This window comes from Dromaius novaehollandiae, chromosome 3 (genome assembly GCF_036370855.1).
Source record: "Dromaius novaehollandiae isolate bDroNov1 chromosome 3, bDroNov1.hap1, whole genome shotgun sequence".
Lineage (NCBI taxonomy): Eukaryota > Metazoa > Chordata > Aves > Casuariiformes > Dromaiidae > Dromaius > Dromaius novaehollandiae.
In genome coordinates this window covers 120,081,122-120,106,742 of record NC_088100.1, presented here as the reverse complement: position 1 = coordinate 120,106,742, position 25,621 = coordinate 120,081,122, and the positions used below count along the sequence as shown (strand labels likewise).

The following is a 25,621-nucleotide window of genomic DNA, read 5'->3' as shown; positions in this document are numbered from 1 at the left end:
TCAAGGGGAAGGGAAAAAAACAACTAGCAGAGAAAAGTGAAACTTAATCAATTTATCAGCTGCCGCACCAGCGGTCAGAAGCAGATATTTTAAAGTAAATTTAATGTCTTATATAAACAAAAAGACTGAGTTCACCAGAACTGGTTTTGTTTGTCTACAGAGACCATATCCATTTAAAGCAAAGGTGTAAGAAAAAAAAACATGACCTAGCTCATGGCTGACCTAATTCACGATTGTGAAGTGTGGAATGCAAGAAAGGTCTTTAACTCCTTAATGCAGCTCTTTCTGTCCATTCTCATTCAAAGGAGCTTTATTTGTGGGCACATTCTGTTTAAGGCTGGCACCCAGCAAGTCACGTCTGCTTTTCTAAAACGTGACTGCAGTGTTCAACAGGAACCAAATTCATCAAGAGAGCACAGCACAGTGTATTGCTCCAGAGCAGTCTCTCACCTTCCTCTTCACAGCTTACCTTTTCACTTCTATCCAAACTTTTATGGATGAGAGCTGAAAGATTGGTTTTCTTATGCAAGGAAGAGAAAATCTTCAGCAGCTTCGAACTTCATCATTCTGTGAAATCGAAAAGAAAAACTAAGGCTACGCAATGCCTATTTACCATGCAGTTGAGTTCATATACTAATCAACCTAGTTTTGTGGTTTATTTGCAAGAAAATTAAACCAGTTTTTCCACACCATCAGGTTTCACAAAAGCTGAGATGATTTGCAACACCAAGTTGATTACAGTCTCTGAACTGCCTACTTTTTTTTTTTTTAAGAGCTTTCGTTTTGCACAAAATTATATGTTGTGCAGCTCCATTTCCCAAAAGGTGGGGGCAGCCCCCACTGCAGGGAGCGCCCACAAGCCTCTTCGCAGCACGGATTACAAAACGAGGTGGTTTAGGAACCGAAGAACACCGTAGCAGTCCTCGAGGTAATCCTTTTGCAAGGCTTAATTTGTCACTGAAATGTCCGTTCGCGCGAAATAACCCGGGCAGGGAGCGCGGCGGAGTCCTCGGGCCGAGAGGGGCGGCGGCAGGCCCCGGCCCGGCCGGGGCACCGAGCCGCTAACGGGCACCGAGCCGCTGGCGGGCGGGGGGCGGCCGGCAGCTGCCGGGGCCACGCCGGCAGCCGGCTCCAGCCTCCCCGAGGCCTCGCGGGCGGCTGCCGCCGCACAGCGCCCGCCCGGGCGCCCCGGCGCGGGGCCGGGGCCCGCGAAGCCCGCAGGTGCCCGCCGGAGGCGCGGAGCGGGCGGGCGGCGAGGCGCACAACACCCATCGGCAGGGCTGGAAGTGATAGGTGGCTCCATAGCTCAGTGGTTAGAGCACTGGTCTTGTAAACCAGGGGTCGCGAGTTCGATCCTCGCTGGGGCCTGCCGTGCTTTTCTTTTTCCCCCTTCCGAGACTTCTTCCAAGACGGATACAGTGTTCTTCCTCAGCCGCGGAGCCGCCGGGGCCTCGCTACCCCGGGGGAGCGCGACCACGCCGCGGGAGCGCGGAGCCCAAGCGCCTCACCGCCCCGGCTGCCCCGCGGCCGGCAGGGAGCGTTGCGGGCCGCCGCCTGCGCACGCGGCCGTTGGGGCGTGGCCGCCTCGTGCCCGGCGGGGCAGCGGATCCCGCCCTTGGGTCTGGGTAAAGGGCAGCGCCCGCGGCACAGGGCGCTTGCGGAGGGGCTTTAGCTGCGCTTCCCCGCTCCCCTTTTATTTCTACCCTTCCGTTCAGAGCCCGGCCGAGCCGCGGGCCCTCCCTGTCAGCCTGTGGGCAGCCCCGGCCGCTGGTGTCCCGGGGAAGGCTCCTCGGGGGGCTTCTCGCGGCTGTGGGAGCCGCCCCCGTTCCCGTCCTCCCCCGTCTCCGGGCAGAACCCGCCCCCTCCCCGGCCATCTTGTGGACGTGGACGGCCTGCTCGGTGTGCCTCTCCCATTCCCGAGCAATGCATTTTTGATCCTGTGGTCCTCACGCTCCTTTATCTCCCCCAGTCATTGTTTTCTCTGTGGTTTTTTTTTTCCTGTAGGGTTTCCCTTCCCTAGAAAAGCTTTGAGGTTTTGTTAGAGCTGGACTAGCACCTAGCCCTGATGGGAGAATATAGGAGCGGTAACAGGCAATGCGGCCTAACGAGGTGGTGTGAGGCTGGCCACTTCCGAGTCCGTTTTCATTAAACTTCCCCAGCATCTACAATCATTGGGTGAAGACTTTGAATTATATGCACAGCAGAATGTTTTTGCATTTTTCCCATTTGTTGCATTTTCCATAACAGTTCTGTATCATCCAGCAGCAGCCACACCAGCTCTGTGCAAGGAGGGAGTAATGGTAATAGGCCAGGACTGTAGTTTGCCTGACACGAAGAAAGGCTGAGGCTACATTTCCTTACCTGGCAGCTCCCATTTGCTTTATGTTTCACGTTTCAGCACCTGCTGAGGTCTCTATTCCACCTTGCTCTAACCGAAAGAACTGTGGATTGCCCCCAGGAAATTACAAGTTGGTCAGCTGAGCTGCGTGGCTTTTCTGGAGGTATTTGCCTTACACCCAAGGGTTGTTTTTCTTACCAAACTCCTGCAGCTGGTTAGCAATTACACCTTCTCAAGCAGTTTGTCTCAAACACTGCAGGTCGTTATTCTACACAGCAGTTGTACCATTTCATGTTGAACCTTGCTTAATGGCAACACTGCATCCCAAATGGGCAAGTCCAGAAGATGGCAGTAGGAGCAAACGTAACTTTGAAAGCAGTTCCATTTTAAGTTGAACTTGCAAAATGATGCAATTTGTTTTGGCTCCATCTTAGCCTAAGGGTATGAGTTGCTGGCACAGGCTAAGCTAGACCGTGGCTCTGCAACTCAAATAAATACACTTCTCTGGAAAAGAACATTTGAGGTTTAGGATTCCCCTGCTTACACCAAAAATAATATAACCCCTTTAGTGGCAGTGATCCTCGCTTTCTTCATTCTCCTTGCAGATCACCGTGCAAATTAATTTCACAGTGTGCTCTGTGTACGAAGAAACACAGCTATTGCCAGGTTGGCTGAGCCCTCGGGAACCCTCGAGCTCGGGGCACTAGCTCCAACACTGACTGTATCCTGTGCTCAAAAGGGAAAGATGCAGCAGTGGAGAGCTGCGTGGTAACTGCTCCTAGACACATAAGTTTGACAGTTATGTTCAGAGATGTGCTAACCTTCTGAAGCCAGAGCTTCAAATCTAATAATTTCTAACGGAAGTGTTAAATAAGGGACTCTTAAAGTTACGGGGAGACAAAGATGTTTGCAGACAGTTTTGGGGAAAGATTCCTTTCTCTGTCTTTAGAGTGATGTGTTTGTCCCCCTCTGGTCATTACCTGCAGCTTCAGAGAGCACTGCTTTTCCCCACACAGTACCAAGAGGGAAATGGGCCCATTTGGGTTATGGCTGTGGCACTACCCCTCGCACACAGAGCATTAGCAGTCTTGGTGAAACAATTATGCATGCTGGAGCTATTTCAGCTATCTAAACTGGCCATACAGTGAAGTCACAATAGTTCTGCTCCCTCTGGGTACCTTGGGGAATATGGAAAAAAAAAATCCATTTCCTGCAGCTTATATAATACAAGAGGTGTAAGATACACAGGAACTTTACAATGTCATGACACATAGGAGGACCTCTAATGCAAAACATCTGTTCAGTTAGAGGCCAGCAGATAGTTCAATTGAATTGCCCAGCCATAGCTGGCATTTTTGGGGCGGTTTGTTGTTTTGTTTGTTTTCTTGGGGGGGGGGGGAGAAGAGGGAGGAAGGAGGGTTAAAGATTTGCTGGACATTTCTAGCCTCTGTTGCATCCTGTGGGACTTGCAGGTGTTCCATAACTTGAAGAAACTACTGTTTAACAAAAATCACTGCTGCTTACATCATCTGAAAGGCAACTACTCTTAAAATTTGCCTCAGCTGAAATTCAATGTTCAGGACCACAAAATAACACTGAAAGAAAGGTGAGATCACTGACATGTTTATTTCATATTCCTGTATTAAAGATGCAAACCTACTAGGCAAGCCTGTTCTAACTGGTCTGAAAGCTGCCGGCACTTGTATTTGTTAGCCATAGACATACAAAGCCAAATCTTACCAGCAAATGTTTATCAGAGACTCATAAAAACTTATGTCAGAAAAGGACTTCACAACAGTATTTGCAAAGAAAGTTAATATTAGGATATTGGTGCTGTTGAAGTTTAATAGAATATATAGACTGACATTAATGGAGAAGCATCTGGGATCAATACTGAATTTACCCCAAGAAACTTCATTGGCATAACAAATCAACTGATTTTTTTTTTAATTTGGTCCCTACTGAAAGCATTCTTTCTACCTATCAAATTAGTCACCATCTTCTAAATGACTTGCTTTTGGGGGGATCTCTCTCAGCTTCAAAAGCTCTTTCTTAATCTACTCTCTTTTCTCCACCAGTTTCTCCTTAGTTACTGCTCCTTTCTTTGGGGAAGCTTCTTGGTTCTGGTTGGAGGGGGGGTCTTTTTTGTCAAGGACGGCGCTGGTGTAGTTTTGGAAACCTTTGTAACCTTCATCTTCTGCTTTGGCTTGTGATGTTTAGCCTTGGCTTTGATTTTTTGTGTTTTTTTACCAGCTGAAGCTGGCTTCACTGCTGATACTTTTATTTTGGTGGGTGGGGTGGTCTTAGCTTTCTTGGAAGAAAGTGTTCGGGTGACTCCAGTGGGGGAAGAGGATTTTGCAGGAGGCTGGGTTGTTGGAGGATCATTAAGCAGCTCAAGGATGGTCTCTGAGGAAAGTAATTAACATGTTTCAGCATCTCTTCTCTGAGGCGAAAGGCTGATTCAGAAATATGGCTGATAAAAAGCCTTGCTAGAGCTACAGCCAAGAAAAATATCTTATATTCTAAGAAAAGAAATACAGAGTATATAAACCTGCCTACCTCTTTCTTTCTATCATAGGAGCCTTGACCTTCTTAGAAATAAAATGTTTTTAGTTTTAGAAGAGAAATGATTAATATATATTTGGGAAATAAAGTCCAGAAATAATACGATGAAAGCATGCACATTTCTCTTTGGCAGACTTAACATTATGAATTATTCATACTACACTAAGATCTGGAAATCCCAGAAAACATAACTTCACCTTGCTAAACATTGCTTCTACTCAATAATAAGAAGCAATCCCTGCTCTAGTTGCTTAGGTCCTAGGACAGAAAAAGGCCAGGAGAAAGGAAGATTAACTGCCCTAGATTTATGGAAAAGGCTCTGTGACATGGGGGGATTATATTGTTTGACTTAAGGAGGTTGTCGCAGAGCTGGGAGGGGCACTCGGAACTTCCCAGTCCAAATCCAGCGCCTAAATCAGAAGCCATCCATTCCCTTGTGATGCCCACTCACACTGTTGCTTGACAAGATTTAGAGTGATGGGCATTAAAAAGCCATTGTATCTATTAGACAACAGAAGCATTCATTAAGTGAGATTATCTAACTTCAAGATTGCTTCTGCTCAGTGCTTTAAAGATCACTAATGCTTTCAATCACCTGCCTTTAAGACTGTTGCCAGTTTTGCTTCTCAGTAATAAAAAAGCCTAACAACTTACTTGCACGTGGAGCAAATGGAATACGTTTACTCTTTGTTTTCACTGGGACAGGCTTCAATTTACACTTCCCTGGTGGAGCTCTCCTGGAAAAACACAGAAAGACATGCAGATATCTGAGAAATCGTTAGAATTTTATTTGCTCCAGAGGCACATATCCGTCCTCCCTTGTCATTTGCCTCTGCTGGAACAGGCATAAAAGCACATAGGCAACTAGAGTGCCATTTTGGTGGAATTTTTGAGCCTAACACAGGGGTACAATCCATTAAATCCCTGTCTGGTTACTAATAGCAGCTGTAATCCTGAAGACATGTTCAATTACACGTCCCTGCTGCTGGAGTTACAGCGCATCACTATTTCCAGAAGCTTGATGGTATAATGCAGCACTTCAGACTTCCAGATCACTTTGGGTTGTCCCCACCAGTACTGGCTCTTGCATCCCATCTTGAAGTGCAGTCATCTCATATTCACGCGTGTAAGGCTAATCAGTGAGAGAGCGCTTTCTGCATGCTTGCAGGACAGCGTAAGGATTTCTGCCCATTCAGCAGAATATTCCCATGCAGCTCCACAAAAGTTAACACAACCCGCCAAGGGTGTTGCACTGGTTACAAGGTACTGCTGCATCGAGAAGGGAGGGTTTGCAAAAGAAGGGAACCAGGAGGAAGTGATGGCTGCAGAGCAGCTGTATTGGAGTTCCTCTCCTGCTGGCATTCCCTGGCAGCTTCCCCCAGGACAAAAGCACCCATCTGCACTTTCCCTGAGGCAAAGCTGTCACCTGGTAAGTGACAGGAAGGAGGGATACAAAGAGGAGAAACACAGCTGTGTTTTCTGTGTGCATTCCCCCCACCCTGAACTACTCTAAGACACGTAAGAACAAGCTCTTCCAGTTTGCCATGCTTAATAGCACAGAGCAAAGCATGACCGGAGGCATCACATTTTCTTGTAACTAGCTAACTAACTAGCACTCTCCTTCAGACATGGGAAACAGCCAAGTGTTTCCTCCACATCATTTCAATTAAAAAAATAAAAAAGGACAGGCTATTAATTAAGGCAAGATTGTAGAACTTTTTTTTTTGTTTTTCTGGAGTTTGTTTTTTTTTTTTTTTTTGGAAGCACCATCTAACACCTCTTCCCTCCCCTCCGGACTGAGGGAATTTGGTACCAGTCCAGGCAGAGGTCAAATCCCCACTCTGCTGTCTCTCAGAGCGCTGTTGGAGAGACAAACTTAAAGTGGGGACACTTGGCTCTGCTGCTTGGCTCTGCTGCTTTGTTTTCCTGTGAGGTCCATAGGGAAATTAAAGGCTTGCCCTCCGGGAGATGGCAGTGGTCCCACCACCAGTTAAGAGCAGGCATTTGTATGGCTTGCTACCCTTGCCAACGTGGGTGTTGAAGTGTGGGCAGGAAGCAGGGAGTGCGTGGGACAGGACTACACCCATTGGCAAGGTGTCACAGAGGAACCAGTCAGCCAAGCCATAGCTCACAGTGGGAAGGAAGCAGAAGAATCCTATAAACAGCATTAAATTGCACAGAAAAATGGAAAGTCTCTACTCATAATACGATCGGGAGGAGGCCGGAGTACAGTCAAGGATCTGGAGATGTCAGGACTTGATTTGCTCCAGGGCCAAGCAAGCTCAGCTTCCACAGGAACTGCCAGGGCTTTGTACACCCCAGGCAAGCTTGCTCAGTGCTTAACCAAACAGACAAGGGTGAAGCAGAACAGAGCAGCAGCAGGGCTAAGGTAACAAGGGTAGCCAGAAAATACAAAATTAAACTCCAAAGAGCCAAGGGATTAAGTGCCTGATCCTGCTCTAGAAATGGTGAATAGGAAAGCTCCAAAAGCACAAGGAGGAACTGGCTTGTTTCCAGCAAGCCTTTCAGAGCAGCAAAACCACCTTGCTGTTGGCAGGGGGGGGCTTGCTGCCCCCATGGAGTCATAGTAACACTGTGCATTACTGCGCGGCCCCTCCAACCATCCTCAGGCAGGCAGCCTTCTGGAAAGGCTTCCTCAGGCTGCTTGTGAAACAAAAAGCTGCATTCCCCCTTTACAGATAGCAGGGGGAGAAGATTTATCATCCTGACAGTCTTGATGGAGCATTAAGCAGTCACATAGGGGCTGCAGGGCTTTTATTTATAAAACACAGGATGCTCAAACTCTCAGTGTTTAGGCTAGCTCACAATTCTTTTTTATTATTTTTTGTTAAGATTAAAATCTTATATTTTGGTCAAGAACAGTTTTCACAGTTCAAAGGCTTCCTGGCAGGCAATAAGCTGTTAAAGATAGGAGTCTCCAAAGTCCTATTCCCATCATTTTGGTACAGACTTTGGGTGAACTACCTAATTTTTGATTTACCTTCCCAAGAAAACATTTCTTGATTTCTTCATGTTGTTAGCGTCTGAGGTCTCAGCAACAGAATAGACACATTAGTACTTTATCTACTTGACAGGGTGATTTGAAACTCATTTAATGATTTTTAGCAAGATCCAAAGGCTTGGGAAGATAAAAACTGCTTAAGCATGCTTATTATAAAAACATACCTTAGCAGGGATAACTGCTTAAAAGCAAAAAAAAAAAAAGAAAAAAAAAAAGATTTGCTTGGAAAACTTTTTTTCAAGTTCCACTTATTATTTGAACACTGCATGAACCACCAGGTTTCACTCTTCTTTGTTGGAGGGTTTGTAGCTAATCTGTGGACTGCATTTTCTTTTTTTCTTTTATTTATTTTTTAAGTCAAAGTTCATCACAGTGATCTGGTGTCATTTCAGATCTCTACAAATGCAGGCATTTTTTAAATTTTCACTGGATGACTTAAATCTCTCTGATTTCAGGGAGAATTAGGTGCCTAACCTGCAAGAGGTGTTCTCACAGCCTTCTCCCCTCCACCACCAGCTTCAATATTTGTCTATGTGAGACCTTCATCAGCATCTCTACAGTGTGGACTAATCTTCTCCCCCAGTTTCCATGGGAGAAGGATTTTCACATGGAAAACTAATCAAGGATTCAAAGTTATTCATCTGCCTTCCAAGTGGCAGTTCTTAAGGGCAAATCATGACTCCAGTGAGCTGATTTTCCTTGCATGCAAGCAGGGACAGACATCCCCACAGTCCTGTCAAGTCGGAAATGGCAGTAAGTCATGGAAGAATCTGCCTCCCAGTACTTTTCAATTACCTCAGTGATCAGCAAAGGGTAGCCTTTTAACCAGCCTGAGGAAGATTCATAGCCAATCTTGTCAAACTCCATTAGCCTCACCACGTAACAGCAAGAGTTTGTGGGAGCCTCAGAGGCTGGCCTCAGTAAAGCAGTCTACATCTGTTTTCAATTTAAATCACTTTAGCAGCAAGGGAGACTGCTACTGTGACCATCCAGGATATCAGAGTCCTTTGTACACAGAGGCTGGGTGGCGTGAGGATTAGCAGCACCAGCTTTCTCCCATAAACAGGCTGCACACTCATCCATGAGCAGAAGGTTACCAATCTCTGCATGGCCCACTCCAGTCCACACCTGTTTACAAAGGCTGGAGGACAACCTCCCAGGCATATCTAAGTAGAAAAATCAAGCCATGCTAGGAAGCTTGGCAAGACCATCAATTTGTTTCATTAAACTGCTAGCGAAATGGAAGTAATTTCAGCTGTATGCACTTTGGGCTAGGTTTGAACTTACGAGATGGGGCAAAAGCCTTGAAGACTGTAACTGTTTCTCTTCATGCTGTCTTATACCATCAGCCTTTTACTGTGTTTTACTATTTCACAGGCTATCACTTCATTTGCAAGGATACGCTTCACACCCCTGACCTGCATTTTATGATGGAAAGGGATGCATGCCTGCCAGTATGAAGTAAAACAGAAGAGAGAAGTCGCTCTGCTGTTGCAAAATTAGTTTTGTTTAATTTTACAAGGTCCTTGGTTCAAGTGTAGACAAAACGTTATCTCCCTCACAACCTTGAAGAATATGGATTGTCATTTTTAAAACCACAGTGCTATACTCTAGACATGCAAACAAGCAGACATTATTTTGATCCTTAAAATCCCAGACCTTTAAGATGTCTGAACCTGATCTATTTCCGGGTGCACAGGCAGGATGAGTGTGGAATAACTTCTCTGAAACTGATAAAGTTGAAGCAGATGTACAGCGGGCTAACAGAGACCAAAGGTTGTGTAGGTTGCTAAGGTTGTATATCAGTAGTACTTAGTACTATTTATCTAGTGTGATAGCTGTGGAACACATGGTGATTATAGAAAAATTTGGCACAGAAAAAATGGCCTTTAATTACTAACCTTGCAGGATCAACAAACTTGTAGAGAGATCCATGTGGTGCATAGGCACTTGGATAAGAAGTAGACATAAAATACAGCTCACCTAAAGAGAGGTGAAAAAAGTAAGAAAACCTTCAGATGCAAAGGCCCAAGGTGAATCCCTGTTCTCCATTCCCCTCTGTTCCCTGGCTTTTCCACTAATTCACATGGTCAGAAAAGAATACCCCTTCAGTCAGCGTCTTACTTGCCAAGAGTGGGCTTTGGTCTCACCCAAACCTGTGTAGGCAGACTGCTGGGGACACCGAGTGAGCTCTTGATTTCAGCAGCGTACCATGCCAAACTAGCGGTCCTATATCAAGCACAATGCACGAGCAGAGCCTTCACTACTTCATGTCAATGGCCTTCTAAAAGGTTACTTTCCTCTACATAAATGTGTCTTTTTAAAAACTTGTTTGTACCAAAGCAGCAGCCAGAAGCTACAAATAGAAGGAAAAACCACACAACAAATATTTAGCCATCTCATAACCATAGCCAAAAAAAAAAAAAAAAAAAAAATCCAAAAGGAGCTATATTGGCCATCCATGTAAGACAGAAGCCTCTTATTGCTATATCATGACTGAGGAAAGCAACTACTCCTCATGCCTTCCCTTCAGTAGCCACTAGTACAGTATCCAGGCAAATTATTGTAGCTTGGGGGGAAAAAAAAAGAGGCAAAACTATTGTTTGCATTTCAAATTACATTACAGCACCACATTTGTTTATAAAAGAATAGCCAGTAGAAGAGACATTTAGCATCCACATATTGAAAAAATTTGTACATATTTCATAATAAAGCCACATTTCCTAGGTCTCTGTACATCTCTGACAGAATATGCAAGCAAGATCAGGTATGATCTTTCCATTAAAAAGATGTTTTCTGCTGAATTGTGAAATATCAGAACTTACTAAGGCACATCTGGATTCTCTCAAGAAGTTTGCAAACACTTTGCATCACATAGGTCTTTGTCAGGAGATTTGTGTAAAAATGAAAAATCTATGCATTTGGTGAGAGTTCTAGTCGTCATGTCTGTAATAATCCTGTGCATTGAGACATTTGCACTAAATTTTGAAATCAGTGGCTTTCTTCATCTCCAGATGAAGCTTTGGTCTGTAACCCACAAAGTGAAGTGCCGTTGTTGTGAAGTCTGAGGAATTTATACTAAGAAAGAGGGAGAGCTTCAGACAAACTATAAGAACTCAAGTAAGGATGAGCTGTTACAGTGAAAGAACAAACAGTATTGACATAGCCTTTTCATTAATAGAGGGGCATAAACAGCACCAAAAGGAGAGGTAAGCCTGAAACAAACCTGAGTTCAAACTCCTCAGCGTACCTGGAGTGTTCAGACTCAGTTCATGTGAGGATTTATCTCCTGAGCTCTCCATCAAGCATGCCTGCAAGGGCCTCACAGGGCAGGAGGCATCTCCGAACCACACGCCAACCCTACCTGCCATGCTGAGATGGCTACAGACCCGTTGTGCAGTGCCTGCTCTTTAGTCGCATTTATGAGGTGCAACATAATTTTGATGCAATTTGCCCTAGAACACAAAACTGACAGGGTACAATTTCCAGTAGAGAGATGGCTAGTGAGATACCTTACCTGCTTCATCCTCAGCAAATGAGATGATAAATTTGCTATAAGAACTTATCATTCCAGGGAAAGCACAAGCTTTTGTGTTACCAATGCAGATATCTTGCTTCTTCCATTTATTTGTCTTCTCATCTTCCTGTAAAGCCATAAGTCGACTAGATGAAAAATAAAACCTTGTGTTTTAGGTTTCCATTATCAAAGGTGGAACCTGCCAAAATTATGCATTACTGAAATAAAATGTCAGGACTGTGAATGTTCACTAGCTTTAATTTTTTCTTTAGGAAAAACAGGCCTGAACAAACAAACAAACAAACTATCCTAAGGACCCTACCTTGGAGGAAGTTCAAGTCAGAGTGTCATTATAATGGTCAAACAGAGCCCTTCATCTAATGCCCAGACATCTGGAATTCTCATTTACTCCAGCTCAAAGGTTTCAGGATGCTCTAACATGCTTCTTCTGCTCAGACAAGGCAAATACATGTACAAAATGGGAGCTGGAAAGAAAAGAATTCTATCTTACCCATTCATGAAATCACCAAAAATATAGAGGCCGTTCAGGTTGGGTGATTCACATCCTCTGTACACATAACCTCCAGTGACTGATTTCCCCACATTGCGGCCATATGCAAATATTGGAAGAACATCATCTGTTAAATGCATATGCATGAAAAGCAGAAAAATTTACATTTAGGGAGCATCAAAAAGCAATTGGTCAGTAACACCGATGGGCACAAAGATGACTAGAAGGACTGGTATAGTTGAATAAATAGCATAGCTAAATTTCAGTAGGGGTTCAGTTATTTACGCCAGTACAGAATTGATCCAGGGGCTTTAAAGAGCTTTCTGCGTAGTTCATCAAGGCTTAGTCAGTGAACTTTCATAATGCATAGGACCAAGATTCTTTGCATCCAGTAAGCAATATAGAACAGTATCAGCCTGCAGGAAATATTATAGGTATGTCATTGCACCAGTCACTTGAACAGATTGTCTTTGCAAATGCCAGTATTTCTACAGAAGACGATGCAATCAAAGACCACACCTTTATGTCATTCTCAGCACAGAACATGCACAAATATACTACCTGCAAAAAGGATGTGTCATGAGACTTATAAATTGACATTAAAATTGAATTCATCCTCTACTTGGAGCAGAATTTCAAATTCCACAGAATTTTGGTCCTGTCCTCACTTTTTTCCTCTGGAACAAATAGCTTGTCTTTAATGCTGAGGATAAATGTAATTCATTAAAAACTGTGGTTTAACAGCAAAATCTAAAGCAGGTGTGTTGTCAGCTGAGGCTTGGACCATGATTAGAGTTGTTTTAGAATAACAGAGCCATGTGGATGCCAGCGCTAAAGAGGAGAAACATTGATAGCACGCTCCACAGTTACATTTGCCTGTTCATACAAATGTTTCAGAATCATCTACATGAGCTTGAGACCAAGCGCTTCCAATGGCTTATGGAACATTACAATAATATCCTGTTCTTCCCAGTGCTTTTCCAAGATCTTTACAAAGATAGGTGGTATCCATTCTTTTTTAAGGAGAGCAACACAAAGGCAGAAAGGGACAGTTTGTCCAGCCTTTGTCTGCTCTTAACAAGTAAACAAACTCCATTTCAACGAACGACACTAGATTATTTAGCTTCATTGGAAAAATGGCACTATAACTGATTAAATACATATAGTACAATAAGTGTTCTTTAAGTAGTCTCCTGCAAGAAACTTCTTCCTTACCCAGAGAGGAATTACGGCAAAGCTTCGTGTCGTAGCATTCGAATCCCTCCTTTGCTCTCCAGCCGTAGTTGCCTCCTTTCACGATGATATCGATTTCTTCAAACCTGTTCTGCCCGACGTCCCCGCAGAAGAGCCTCCCTCTCCCCTTTTTTGTGACAGGGTGCCCTCTGTCAACCGCACAGCGCCACATATTCCTGACCCCGTAAGCATAAACCTCAGGGCGGGCCTTGGGGTCAGACACGAAAGGGTTGTCAGGAGGGATGCGATAAGGCTTTCCATCTGGGCTTTTTCCATCCACATCAATCCTCAAGGCTTTTCCCAGCAAAGCGCTCCTAAAGAGAATGGCAGATAAAGACAGGTTTATAAACCCCGGCATAAGAACCAAGCAAAAGTATAAACAATTCTCGCCTTCTTCCCCCTTTCCAGAAGGGGAATTCTCTATACTGCAGAAATAAACCGTCTTACACTCCATTCATGTCACAAAAGACTCTTCCCCCTCAGGGAAATGGGTGCCCTCAGCTTTCAAAATTTAACTAATTTTTGAAATACTGCATCAGAGTGACTAGCAGATGCACTAGCACTTTCAGTTTGCTCTTCCATGTTGTCTTTCCTCCAAGCCTTATCTCTTGGTGCAGCAGCTCAAGGCTTTTGCCTGCCTCCCTACTTACTTGTTCTGAGCATTTCCAAATTTTCCAAAAGGGTCGCCAGCTTTCCCTCCATCCCCTGTGAAAATGTACAGATAACCATCCACACCAAAGAGCAGCTGTCCGCCATTATGGTTAGAAGCGGGTTCTTCAAGCTCCAGAAGATTCCTAAAAAGAAAAGAGAAATAGCTCCACAGGCAGCTACTGAACGTTTGGTTAGTTTGCAGAAGCACTGCATCACACAGAAGAAAGCAACATTTCCCAGCTGTACAGACTTTTCAGCTTTGTCGAGTACGGTGCAAGGGCTGAGCTGCATCCTATTTGTGACAGGAAGAGCCTGCAGCACAAGGCTGGCTGCATGCTTCCTAGCAGGTGTCCTTTCAGCACGGAGTCCCGTGAGGAAACATGCTTCCCACGGACCATACAGCACCATGGCCTCTGCCATTCGTCAGCCCACGAACTAGGGCTTTAGCCTGCCCTATCAACGCCTCTTTTGATACAGAACTCGCCCACCACTGTAGGCATATCAAAACTCATCTAAAAACAAGGCTAAAAATGTATAAAGCTTTCGCCTAGATGGAACAGTTGACCTTGAAACTTTGCTTGTGACAGGTGGGTTCTGTTTCCTGTATGAGAAGTAACTGGTGAATCTGAGGGCTTTAGAAGCATCTTTGAGGTCTATGGTGATTGTGAAGCTCAAAATAATTGTGTACTATTAACAAATTCTTCTTCAAGACTGATAATTAGCTTTTTTCTTATTTGGGGGCGGGGGGCAGACAGCGGGGAATGGAAGAGAGAGACACATATCAGATCAATGAGATGAATGTACAGTACCATAAATGAAACATGCCGGTAGTGAGTACTAAAACCAGAAAGTTTTTTCAGTTTGTTCTCCTACAGTATAAAGCAACATCAGGGCAGATGTTAATTCCAGATAAAGCTTAAAGCTGTAAAATACTGCTTTTTAAAAGGCAAGAGTGCAAGATGGAGATGTGAGTCCAGCTCCTTGGTTCTAGTTTTGTTTCCATCTAGCTTGCCATGTGACCTTGAGCCACCCTGTCTCCAGTAGCTTCATAACAGGTCCAGTCACATGCCTAAAGCAAAGTGAGTGGGAATTTGCAGGTTCTGCAAGGGAGGAGGAGGACAAGGACAGAAAAATCATTTCTCATCATGGTATACAGCAGCATTCAATGCAAGCTTTTACCTTTCTGAGTGTGGATCAGCTTTGTTGACATCAGATGCTGAAACCTTCAATTCACTGATTCTGATCTTTTCCACTTGCTTCTTATCCATATAAGAGTAATAGATATAAAACTTCCCGTTGTACCTGTACTTGGGGTGGAAAGCCATCCCCAGAAAGCCCCTCTCATCCCCTATCCATGGTGTAGCCAACACTATAGTTTTAATATCCAGAAAGGGCTCCTCCAGCCGACTGCCATCGGGTAAGTACACCCAGATCACACCCAGTTGTTCAGCGACAAACATGCGATGGGTATGGTCGTTCGCATGGACCATCAGAACCGGGTTCCTCAGGCCGTTGGCAACTTCCGTGAGGCAGAGCTGGAGGCAGCCTTTGCGGTCGGCCACCACTGAGCCCAGGTTGCGGTTGAGGGCTGTGTTCTTTAGCACATTGGGGAAGCAGTAGTCCTTATCGTGTAGGTTGAGGAGGTTACAGAAGCGTGTCTTGTTTGTCTCGCAGCATTCTTGGATGTGTTTATCACTGGTCAGCAGGCTGATAGCGGAGTGGCAGTTGAAGTGAAACTCAGAGCAGTAGTCAAAGCAAAGTCCTGGGAGGTTCCGAAGAGGCGTCTGAGGGTTTTCTGCATCATAGAGATGCGCAGCATATGGAGAACATTCCTAGGAAGTAAAAGAAACTAAATATGTGGCAGTGTACATGCATCCAGGAGAAGCAGGGATACCTTCATGGAAGCAAATCAATTAATAAAATGAAAAATAATTAGTAAGGCAAAGAGCGCAATGAATCATCTTTGAAGTGGAGTAGTAGAAAGTTAGGGAATATGGCAAAAGTGGATTCAGAGGCTGGTAGCACTTTCCTTTACCAAAGCACAATCAGCTGTACCTAAATTATTCCCAAAAGAAGTTTGTCTAGAGATGCTGTGGAATTTCCATTACTAGAGGTTTCAGAAAGTGACAGACAATCTGTTCTTGTGGGTAAGTACCCTTAGCTTTAGAAATCTCCCTTAGTCTCTGCTGCTAGATTTTAAACCAGGTACTTTGTATCCTATTCCTAACAGACCAGGAGAAGAATTTTTTCATGCCCTCACTGTAGCAATTTTTTGCACTCTAAAGAGCATTAGCCTTCATATTGAAATCTTCTCCAGACCAGCAATCCCACTTCCCTCAATCTTCTCCCTCAGGTGGCGTTTTCTATATGTCTGTCACCCCGATTGCTCTTCCCTGGACCTTCCCCTTCTTGAAGTGGAGTGCCAAATCTGGTCATGTCCTTCAAGTCAATTGGCATCACTGCCTTTTCCAGATATATTTAAGATCTTACTTCTTTAAACTACTTAAGCACATACCTAGCTCCAATCAAGTGTTAGAAAAGAAAGAACAAAACAGATACCAGTTGACCTGCACCTTCAACACTGTGCAGTTCTGATCTTCTCAAAAGCAACATGGCAGAACTGCAAGTGAAAGACCACAAAGATACAGAACAGTTATGTAAGGTGGGACTGAGCTGTCTTGAAGAGAGATGATCAGAGTGGACTAAGAGTCTGGCAGAGGTATGTAAATATCACAGGTGACATTGGAAGATGGATGGGGATCAGTTGTTCACTCTTTCCCTCAGCAGAAGAGGGAGCATCAGATAAAGCTAGCAGAAGCTAGATTAAAAATGGAGGTGAAACTCTGTCAAAAGAAACTGTAAATGCCAAAGATGTATATTAGTTCAAGGGGAGCCTGTATGACTGCATGAAAGAGAAGCCACTGACGATCACTAAATACACAGAAATTACACCCAGTTTGGGAAGTTCCTAAGCTGAATGTGATCAGAGGCTGGGAACATATTCTGGGGAATACTTGTATTTGCTTTTCTCTTACACTCTCCTCCAACAGCTTTTGGCTGCTGTCCTGGGCTAACTGAATCTTTGTCTCCTTGAAAGAGAGCAGCTTTGGTGCGAGCACTTCAACCACAATTGGCTGGCGTGTTCCTCCAGTCTAGTAAGTGCATTACCCGTTGCTTTCCCCCCCTTATCTTCTGCCAGCATGCACTCATATACACCCAAATATGTTGAACTTCTAGTTAAATTGCAGTTTCCACAAAATATGGTACTAGTTTCAAGTGACTAGAAGTCACTTAGCCTGATAGAGATTCACCAAGAAAGGTGGGAAAGAGTAGTTACAGCCTAGCCTGCATTGCATATTGAGTCCTGGAAAGTTTATTCGACTCCAGTAATGTGTCCTTGCAGCTCGTTCAATGTTCTTCATTGCACCCGAGTCTCCACAGTTCACTTGCAATTTAAAGCTCTTCCCCATTCTGTTCTGCAGTGATTGCTTTATTAAGTTCTCTGAAAACATTTTTAATTTGCATCATTAGTAGTTAGAACAGAATCAAACTCCCAGCACAGGATATGAGAGCTATTACCAACAGTAAAACAGCTTCCTCTGAGACAGGGCGTTTTCACAGCACCTCTGAGCTCAGTCATGTCCATTCTGCTGACAGTCTGCAGTATGAGGGTCTCCTACAGCTCATGATCTCAAAGTAAGTGTAGCCCCTGAGCAGCTGCTATGTTTTTCCAGCCATTCAGCTTCCCACACATCATTTGCCTGGCAAAGAACATCTGCAGCACATTCTGGCAAAATGCACGAGGTGGAGGCATTCCTCAGGGTGGACGTAAACTCCCAGGATTAAGTGGCCCTGCAGTAATTGTTGGTTGTCTGCATTCATTTCACTCCAGTGTGCAGGAAACTGTACAATTAATCCAACTACTTAATAGAGCAGAAGAAGCAGAAGATGCTAAGATCAAGTTGATACTTCTCGGCCACTTTATAGTTTCTCTGCAAGAGTATCCGGTTTCTTCTTAGTCATTGCAAATAAGTGTGTGCAGAACCACATAATGCTACCTTACAAAGCTGGGGCTGCCTGTCGCCACGCCAGACTCTCCCCAACCAAGGAGACAGAACCTCTAAAGCACTGACCTGTATGTGCAGTACGCAGTCTCCTACTGGTCCAAACTAGGACCAAACTAGACTAACACTATGCATTCAAGCAATCACAGGTCAGGCCTCAGATTAAAACTGGCTTAAAAAAATACGTTGCTTCGCCTGCACTAGGCTCCTATCACATGCTTATATCATGGCTTTCAATCAGCTTGAACAAGACTGCTTTCTGAGTAGAGAAACATTCTCTCAGCTAGTGGCCGTACAGCAGTTCTAGCACGTGTTGCATGGCTGCTGAAACTCCCTGGATGCATACCTTGCTACATGTACAACATCTCCTTCAGAATATTACAGGCAATTTCCAGAGCTTCATGTTCAATTCCTAGGCAAAATCCTAGGACAGCTTAGCTGAGGGCTTGGTCCTAAACCTGCAAACATTTACAACAAATGTAACTGGCAAATATAGCCCCAGATCTTGTCAGGTGTAAACTGAAGTAGCTCTACCAGCAGAGCCAGATTGCTTTATAGACAATCTGGATGCCTCTTCAAGTCAGTTTTTTAAAAGAAACAGCTGATTTAGAGTGTCAGCAGGAAACTCATGATCCAGGACATATCCCTAACTAATCATCTTCCATCTGTAAAAAACCACACAGCTACAGTGCCAAGGTAAGCGGCGTTCTGTAGCTCCTCCTTGGGCTCTGCAGGACCAGTGAGGCTGCTACAGTCACCAAAAACAGTTTCCTCTGTTCAACTCCCAACACACCAGTCATTACCACACCAGGAAGGCAAGGAGAAAAAAATAGCTGGACTGTTGTTTACTGTACACTGTTTTGGGCACTGAAGAAACACCTCACTGAATGGGCTGCTGTGGCTGTGTTACAAGGCATCCCTACTACTCCAGTTCCCCAAAAGATGTGAAATAATGCTGTCTTCACAATATTAGAGCAGACACTGTGATTTCAGGTTTATCAGTAAGCACCTATATCTTTCTTGAAATGTGTTTTGTTCAGAAGACAAAAACCAATAATGTTATTTCATCTGTCACTGCTTCTGTGTTTAATCTTCATGTCCCAAGTTCCATACTAACATCATCAAAAAAGTGCTTGTTACTGAGAGTGGTCTGCCTGATGTCCTGGCATACACAGCAGTAATGAGCACTTGGCAGAATCACATCTAGATAATGCATATGCATATGTCTTCTTGTATTTTATGTGGCACTAAGCATGTGTTGACATGTCACAGGTAGTGACTACTAATTATTAGGATACTGTGAACAGGGCAGAATGGAGATCTGTCACCATTTTTCACCCCCTCCAAGTGAGATCACCAGTAACAATGAGATCCAGCAAAGTGACATCACTAAAATGAGACCACTTGGTAGATTTTTTTGCTCCTCCACTAATTCAACAGCCAAATAACACTTGTCAAAAGAACCCAACTTGTTCCCAAGGCTGTCACTAACTTGAACAGGAATAAGACAACATAACAATGCAATTACAAGCTCCTTAGCATCAAATACTTTACAGCAATCTTACTCTAGAAAGATATGAAAGAGTCTTAACTCATTACTTGGAAAATATATATCCCAATTTTTTTATATGCTGTACAATTCCAACAAATGTGAAGTTAAACTATGTCCTGCAGAATGAGCAATCCAAGTCTAAAGAGGCAATTGTCACATTTTTATCATGTTTCTCATCTACCTGCAACATGCAAAAAGTTTTCTAAATATGAATATTGGTGGTTCTGCTAGGACCTGTAATGCACCTTTTTCTGGTTTACCAACTGCAGAACGACAAAGAGAACCCTGAGCCTACTCTTTTTCAGCCCTGATGCCAAAGATTATTTTTGTCCAAGGAGATGCCAAAATCCTATCAGTATCCAACACATTTGATAAGCAAATAAAATTTTAGAGATAAGGAAATTTTAATTAGAAGAGGTTTTTGTGTTCTTAATAAGAACAAGTGCATCTTTTGGCTACTTTGTGTTCTGGGATGCGTTAAGTCCAGCTCTGCATGACTAACACAGTTGTTAAAGGCAGGTCAGTTCTGCTCTTGTTTTAAGGAGAGCGCCCAGGAAGAACTGTGCCCTTGGTCTTTTGTCACTGCACCATATCTGCTTCTGTGAGCCAGGTGGACAGTGCGAAGGCAGCACTGAAGGAAACGCAGCAACTGATGCCTCTGGACCATGCAGCTGCATGAATCCGCTGTCTATTAAGTGTTGTTATATTTTAATAACCAGAACATTTGGAGCATCCTAGGCAGGAACAATCTCAACACATCCTTCCTGGAACCTAGGGGCCCAAATACTGCGCCTGATAATTCTCATATCATTTGGTCCTGTAGTATTTGCCATCCAGCACCTAGTAGCTGCAAGCACAATAGAAAATAAATATTGATCTGTAATTCTCCCCTTTGTTACAAGCAAATAAACAGAGCAGCAGGATTCCCATCATCGTGAGCTGGGTAATGTTTCATAAATCATTATTGCTATCAAATGTTGCTATATATTGCCAGATACCACAAAGCGAGGTGCCTTGCACAAAGCACTTCACAAAATGCACGCTGGGGATGAGGTATCATTACTCAGTCATGACAGCCCACTTCCCCCCCTGCTCCCACACCTCTTTTCAGAGTGACACAGCTATAAAGACAATCAGAGCCACAAACCAGCCCCACGGTCAGCCCAAAGTGTGGGATTCAGATGCTAATTTTCTGCCTTACCTGACAGAGGATATCTTTGATATACGCTCCACACAGCTTATGCCCCTGGGGATCAATATAATCCATGATCTCCCAGTATTTTGCTGCAATGCTGTTGTCTCTCTCCTGGTCACAGCAGCCAAAGTTTTCATAGGCAGTGCAAAACTCCAAGTGAAAAGGGGGCTGGAAAGGCGGCCCATAATCCAGGCACTGAGGATGCCCCAGGAGATTGCCTATTTGGCATAACAAGGAGAGGCAAAAAAAGACATGTGGGCAAGAAAAGGAAACTCCAGAGCTGCTGCTGCTCCTGCCAGTGCATGGCCAAACATTCACTTTCTCCACTGGAGGTTTCTTGAGGTCAGATGTATAGAAATGCTCGACCTCTTCATGATATGGTTCATTCATCCTCTGTGCTTTATTATTTGCCAGCTGCAGAGCTCAGTGTTTGCTCAGGTTTGCTTACATTCTCTCTCCCTCTTTCCAAGTTTACTATTTGGCTGGAGAGAAACCCTCCAGACTGCCTCTTTGGTATTTCACACGTCACACTGCTGAACCCTCCCCCCTGGACATTTCTCATGTCCCTAGAAGCATTCACAAATCTAATCCTACGGTTTAGTTTAAATAGGCTCAGAAATCATTCATGAAGAAATAGGGACACAAAATAAGTAATACAATGTATGATACCTATATGCAGAATCTGATTCTCTCTCTCCATTTACAAAACACAAGACGAATCCTTCTCAGCTGTTAACTACCATTTTACTTTACTTTTAAAGTGGACCAGACTTGGGCCTTTCACAAAGACTGAACAGGGATTCTTACCCTGTGACCAGAGATCATTAAAAAAAAAAAAAAAAAAAAAAAAAAAAAAAAAAAAAAAAGAGAGAGAGAGAGAGAGAGACACCAAATTAAGGCAGCAGTGGACCACAGGTACAAGCAACTTCACGACCAAAAGCTTTACAGAGATATTGCAGGTACTTCCAAATCCAGGTACAAATTCAGGGTTAAATTGAAAAGAAATTCAAAAATAGTGAAGCAGAAAACACATATTTAAGGCACCTGAACAACCAGAACTCAGCTATGATATTATGCAGTAACCCTGCATTTAAGCTAACTGGTTTTAGTGGTTTTGACCCAGGTGCTGTTAAACTGAGTTAAAGATGCACGAGATTTCTGCCCACCCTCTCCTCCCTGGAGAGCAGTCTGAGAGGGTTTCCTACAGAGTTCGCCAAGTACAGCGCCAGCTGCATACGTAAGCATACTATATGACACCTTTGCCTAACCCCACTCTTCCGCAAGCAGAGACCCCTTTGACCACAACCGAGATCCTTTACCATTTCACCAAAAACAAGTGTTTTCCTCCCACATACATATCGCTATTCGTAACACAGCAATAAACCTACACCCGTCCATACCAGTCATCACCACTGTGCTGTGCACATCATGAGACACACAAATTTAAAACAGCAGCGCACCCCTCAAACTGTGAGCCCAAGTGATCCAACGAAGAGGAGAGTTGTGTGCTCTTCTTTACAGCCATAGGAGTAGTGCAGCAGGTCTGATCCTATTGCGGAAAAAAGGCTTTAGCACGCACCTACCCGCTAGACACTTCTGTACAGCGGAACTTAAAGGACAAGGCTTTGCAACCTGTTCTGCTGCTTCTGAAGCACTAGCAAGGAACCAAGCAACTCCTGCAACTCAGCATTACAGAACGTTTTCACCCAGAGACACCGTCATTTGAAATGAGCTCCTTTCTCATTAAGTGACCACTAAAGTTTGCGTAGCACTTTCACACTACCTGCAGGCAGCGATTTCAAAGGACACTGGTTCCAGAGAGAGTCATGAAGACATCATTTATAACTTGAAAATCCATCCTCACATAATCATTTTGCGTCAGTTTTATATAGTTCAAGGAAGGTTACACAAATCTCAGCTTACGAAAAAAATCTAATTGCTGTTTAGGGTAGATCAATATTGACAAAATGTTCAGGCATGTCCAGCTAGCCTTGAACCAAGCACTTCAGGGGAAAAAACCCTTTCAGATCTGCTTCATGATCCAGACTGTTCTTCAATATAAAAACCCACACGGTGTGGGGGGTGTTCTAGCTTCTGCCTTTAAAAAATAAAATGCTAATTAGTCGTCTCTCCTTCCCACAAATCTTGGGAGAAATGATTATAGCCAATGCACAGATATTGTTCCTGCTGTTTCTTGCAGCTTCCACAGCTTCCTACTTATTTACTGTTCTTCCTCCATGGGGCAGAGGGACAGAGAGTGAGGAAAAGGAAGCTAAAGGGAGAATTTCATCTTTAGGGACACTTCTACTCATTTAAAACTCCTTCCCTTCTCCCCGCACATCATCACTTACTCCCAACAGCCCAGCTGCATGTGGCTCATGAGGAAATTGAAGTTCCCAGTTCCCGATTCCCAGTAAAATAACCAGCGCAAAGTGACAGCTAGAAATGCTCTGTGACTATTGGTCTCCTAGTCGTTATTGGGAAATGATTGTTTTGTTAAAAAAAAAAAAAAGAAAAAAGAAAAGAAAAGACACCACTGGATTTGTAACCATCACCTGTTGTCAGGGCACAAGGGGATCAACATGCTTTATAAGCAGCAAACACTTCATTACCTCACTTTTCTTGATCTGTGGCGAGACATGAATTTTTAAAACAGGAAAGCAGAGGCAGCAGCGACACAAACAGGGATGAGACAACAAGGAAAGCAGAGGGCAAAGCTAAAATGAATTGCAGTTTTGTGTATATCTTCATCAAATTAGATTTGAATACTAGAAATACCAGAATGAGAGGTGGATTAACAAAGGGACAATATGCACTGGGTCTACAGACCAGAAGATGTGGCCTCCCTGAGCAAGTTCCTTACCTCAGCATGAAGGAGAGTAGTAAAGTATGTCATGTTTGTTTCATGGAAAAAATAATATAATAAAAAAAATCACAGAAGTTTTGTACACAGGATGAGGAGGACCATTCATAAGAAAACTGCAGAATATACAGCCAAAGAAGAATGTTCCCATCCACTGGGAGTTACCATATTCGAAGTATAATACACACACTTGAAAATACAGCATGTGTTGAGTAATTTGCACAGGAAATTCCACTCAGGACTTGAGATGTGCAGTTTTGTCTCAAGTGTAAATACCACAGCCTTGGGTAATAGCTTTTTTTTTTTTTTTTACACGGCAAGAAAGAGCAATGCTTGAGACGGACTGTTATGTCAAAGCTGGGACTGCACTCTTCCACTCGCAGACTGCAGCCCTGCAGCTCTAGCACTGGGAGAGAAAACAATCCCTGGCTGCAAACCAGCTACGAAAGGAACCTCTGAGGAACTGAACTACAAACAAGGGATTCCTTCCCTCCTCTCCCTAGCCCAGTGGATTTGGGGTACAGAGGCTGGCAGGCAGAGTTGGCAAATATGCTATTTCCAGAGCTTGGGTCTGAGATCACTTAAAGTTGACAACAGTTTTGACCAAGAAAGCTACAAGCACAATCAATAGATTCTTCAAATGCATCAAGCTGCTCTTTGTCCTCTCATTCTCCTCACCTGTACTCAGATCTTTGCTGCTTTGGTTCCCATTTTTTCCTCAGTGACAAGATGGACTCTCAGCTGCTACAAGGTACACACATTTCCCCACAGGCAGCTAAAGGGATAGAGGGAAAATTATGTGGGAGCTCTCAACAAGCAGCAGGGACTCCAGCATTCAATTCCTTTACTATTCCAGAGTAGTCATTTGCACCTTTTTACAAAAGTCTGAAATCAAAGGCCACTTTTCTTATAAAAGATTTTGTACTTGAAGACTCAAAGGTGTTCATATCCCGATGCTAATCCCTTCTCCCTGTGTAAATCAACAGTTCTAAAATAATTCTCCCTGTGTAAATCAACAGTTCTAAAATACTTATCCCTAAACTAAACTCTTAAATCTTCTTCTTTTGAATGAAGGGTTCAGGAAAAACAACTTCTCACAAGAACATTAGAAAACCCCTAAGTTACAATTAAACTTTTAACTGTAATACTGAACAAGTCTCAAGTTTTATACAGTGAGATGATCTGCCCTGATGTGTAATGCTAGCTTGCTATCACATGGCTTTGTAAAAGTGGGACAGCATCACAATCTAAAGCTCCTCAGAGCTGAGCGGGAGACCTCCAGCAAAATGTTGAGTGTTACAGAACGAGCAGCATTGTTAGTGGGTCAGAACTAAGCTAGCGCTCAGATCAGGAGTCCCTTGGATAATTGTTAATTTTTAGATTAAGTATGAAGTTATGACAAGTAGCTCACAATGTTTAAGACTTAACATTTCACAAGACTCAACATTAACCCAGACCAAACTCCCAGATAGCAAACACTCAGCTTTTAAAGCACAGCTGCTCTCATCCATATACTACTGTCAAAGACATCCCCCGTGGTGGTTCATCCACCAGAGTTCTATGGAGCTGCCATTAGTGAAGTTAAAACAAAAGCAAGTATTTGGCTTTTTTTTTCTTTGGGGGGGGGGGGTAAGTAAAGCTTTTGGTAGTTCTGTTTCTTTGCTCTCCCAAAGCACTGTGACACCAGCTTTCCTCTGTAGCCATGCAATTGAGATGACCTTTCCCTCCCTCCTACCAGGAAGGAAGCAAAAGCGTTTCCTGAACTGGACACAACCCACAAGCATGACATGTTTGAAAAGTAGTTTTGGATATACTGAAGTGCATCATCCACTTGAACAAAGTGCAGTAGAACTTCATGACCTATAATTCTACTAAATATACAGTGCAAAAATACAATATAGGCCTCATTTTCCATTTATTTCAGGAAAATTAATTATAACCAGCAAGTTATGTAACCTTTACAGGTTAAGAAGTATATTTTTGCACTGCATCATTCAGCATTCCTAGGTTTAGACACTCCACTTATTATGAATACCACTGCTAGTCCTGAATGGATTTGAACTACATTCCAGCATCCATTTATGTCACTTTCTGTGTATCTAAATACAAG

The 25,621-nt window shown here is 43.6% G+C and overlaps 1 protein-coding gene, 1 long non-coding RNA gene and 1 other non-coding gene across 5 annotated transcripts; 2 read left to right on the top strand and 1 right to left on the bottom strand.

The window, feature by feature from the left end:
• The first annotated feature begins 860 nt into the window (after positions 1-860).
• Positions 861-11,686, top strand: LOC112980082 (uncharacterized). 2 transcript variants are annotated; one of them, XR_010388641.1, is made up of 5 exons: positions 861-928; positions 2,399-2,501; positions 2,944-3,106; positions 3,811-3,944; positions 8,381-11,686. It is a non-coding gene; the product is annotated as an uncharacterized LOC112980082 (long non-coding RNA). The 2 variants fall into 2 exon arrangements; XR_003258341.2 differs by lacking the exon at positions 2,944-3,106.
• TRNAT-UGU (transfer RNA threonine (anticodon UGU)) lies at positions 1,296-1,368 on the top strand. Its single transcript has one exon. It is a non-coding gene; the product is annotated as a tRNA-Thr (tRNA).
• On the bottom strand, positions 3,946-25,584 carry HHIPL2 (HHIP like 2). Of its 2 annotated transcripts, XM_064509981.1 has the most exons (10): positions 24,190-25,584; positions 20,655-22,197; positions 15,017-15,669; positions 13,837-13,980; positions 13,169-13,500; positions 11,954-12,080; positions 11,443-11,588; positions 9,827-9,908; positions 5,558-5,640; positions 3,946-4,744 (listed from the first exon to the last, which is right to left on the bottom strand). In XM_064509981.1, the coding sequence occupies exons 2-10, from the start codon at positions 21,036-21,038 to the stop codon at positions 4,428-4,430; spliced, it is 2,268 nt and encodes a 755-aa protein (XP_064366051.1). In that variant the 5' UTR covers positions 21,039-22,197; positions 24,190-25,584; the 3' UTR covers positions 3,946-4,427. The 2 variants fall into 2 exon arrangements, with proteins under 2 accessions (XP_064366051.1, XP_025950499.2); XM_026094714.2 differs by having other exon boundaries at positions 20,655-25,584.
• Positions 25,585-25,621: the final 37 nt, after the last annotated feature.

Coding starts and splice junctions, on each gene's coding strand:
- HHIPL2 (XM_026094714.2), bottom strand. CDS start 21,038: ATGAATGAACCATATCATGAAGAGGTCGAGCATTTCTATACATCTGAC. Junction 12,081..13,168: donor TTGCCGTAATTCCTCTCTGG/GTAAGGAAGAAG, acceptor TGCATTTAACAG/ATGATGTTCTTCCAATATTT. Junction 9,909..11,442: donor ATTTGCTGAGGATGAAGCAG/GTAAGGTATCTC, acceptor ACCTCTCTTTAG/GTGAGCTGTATTTTATGTCT.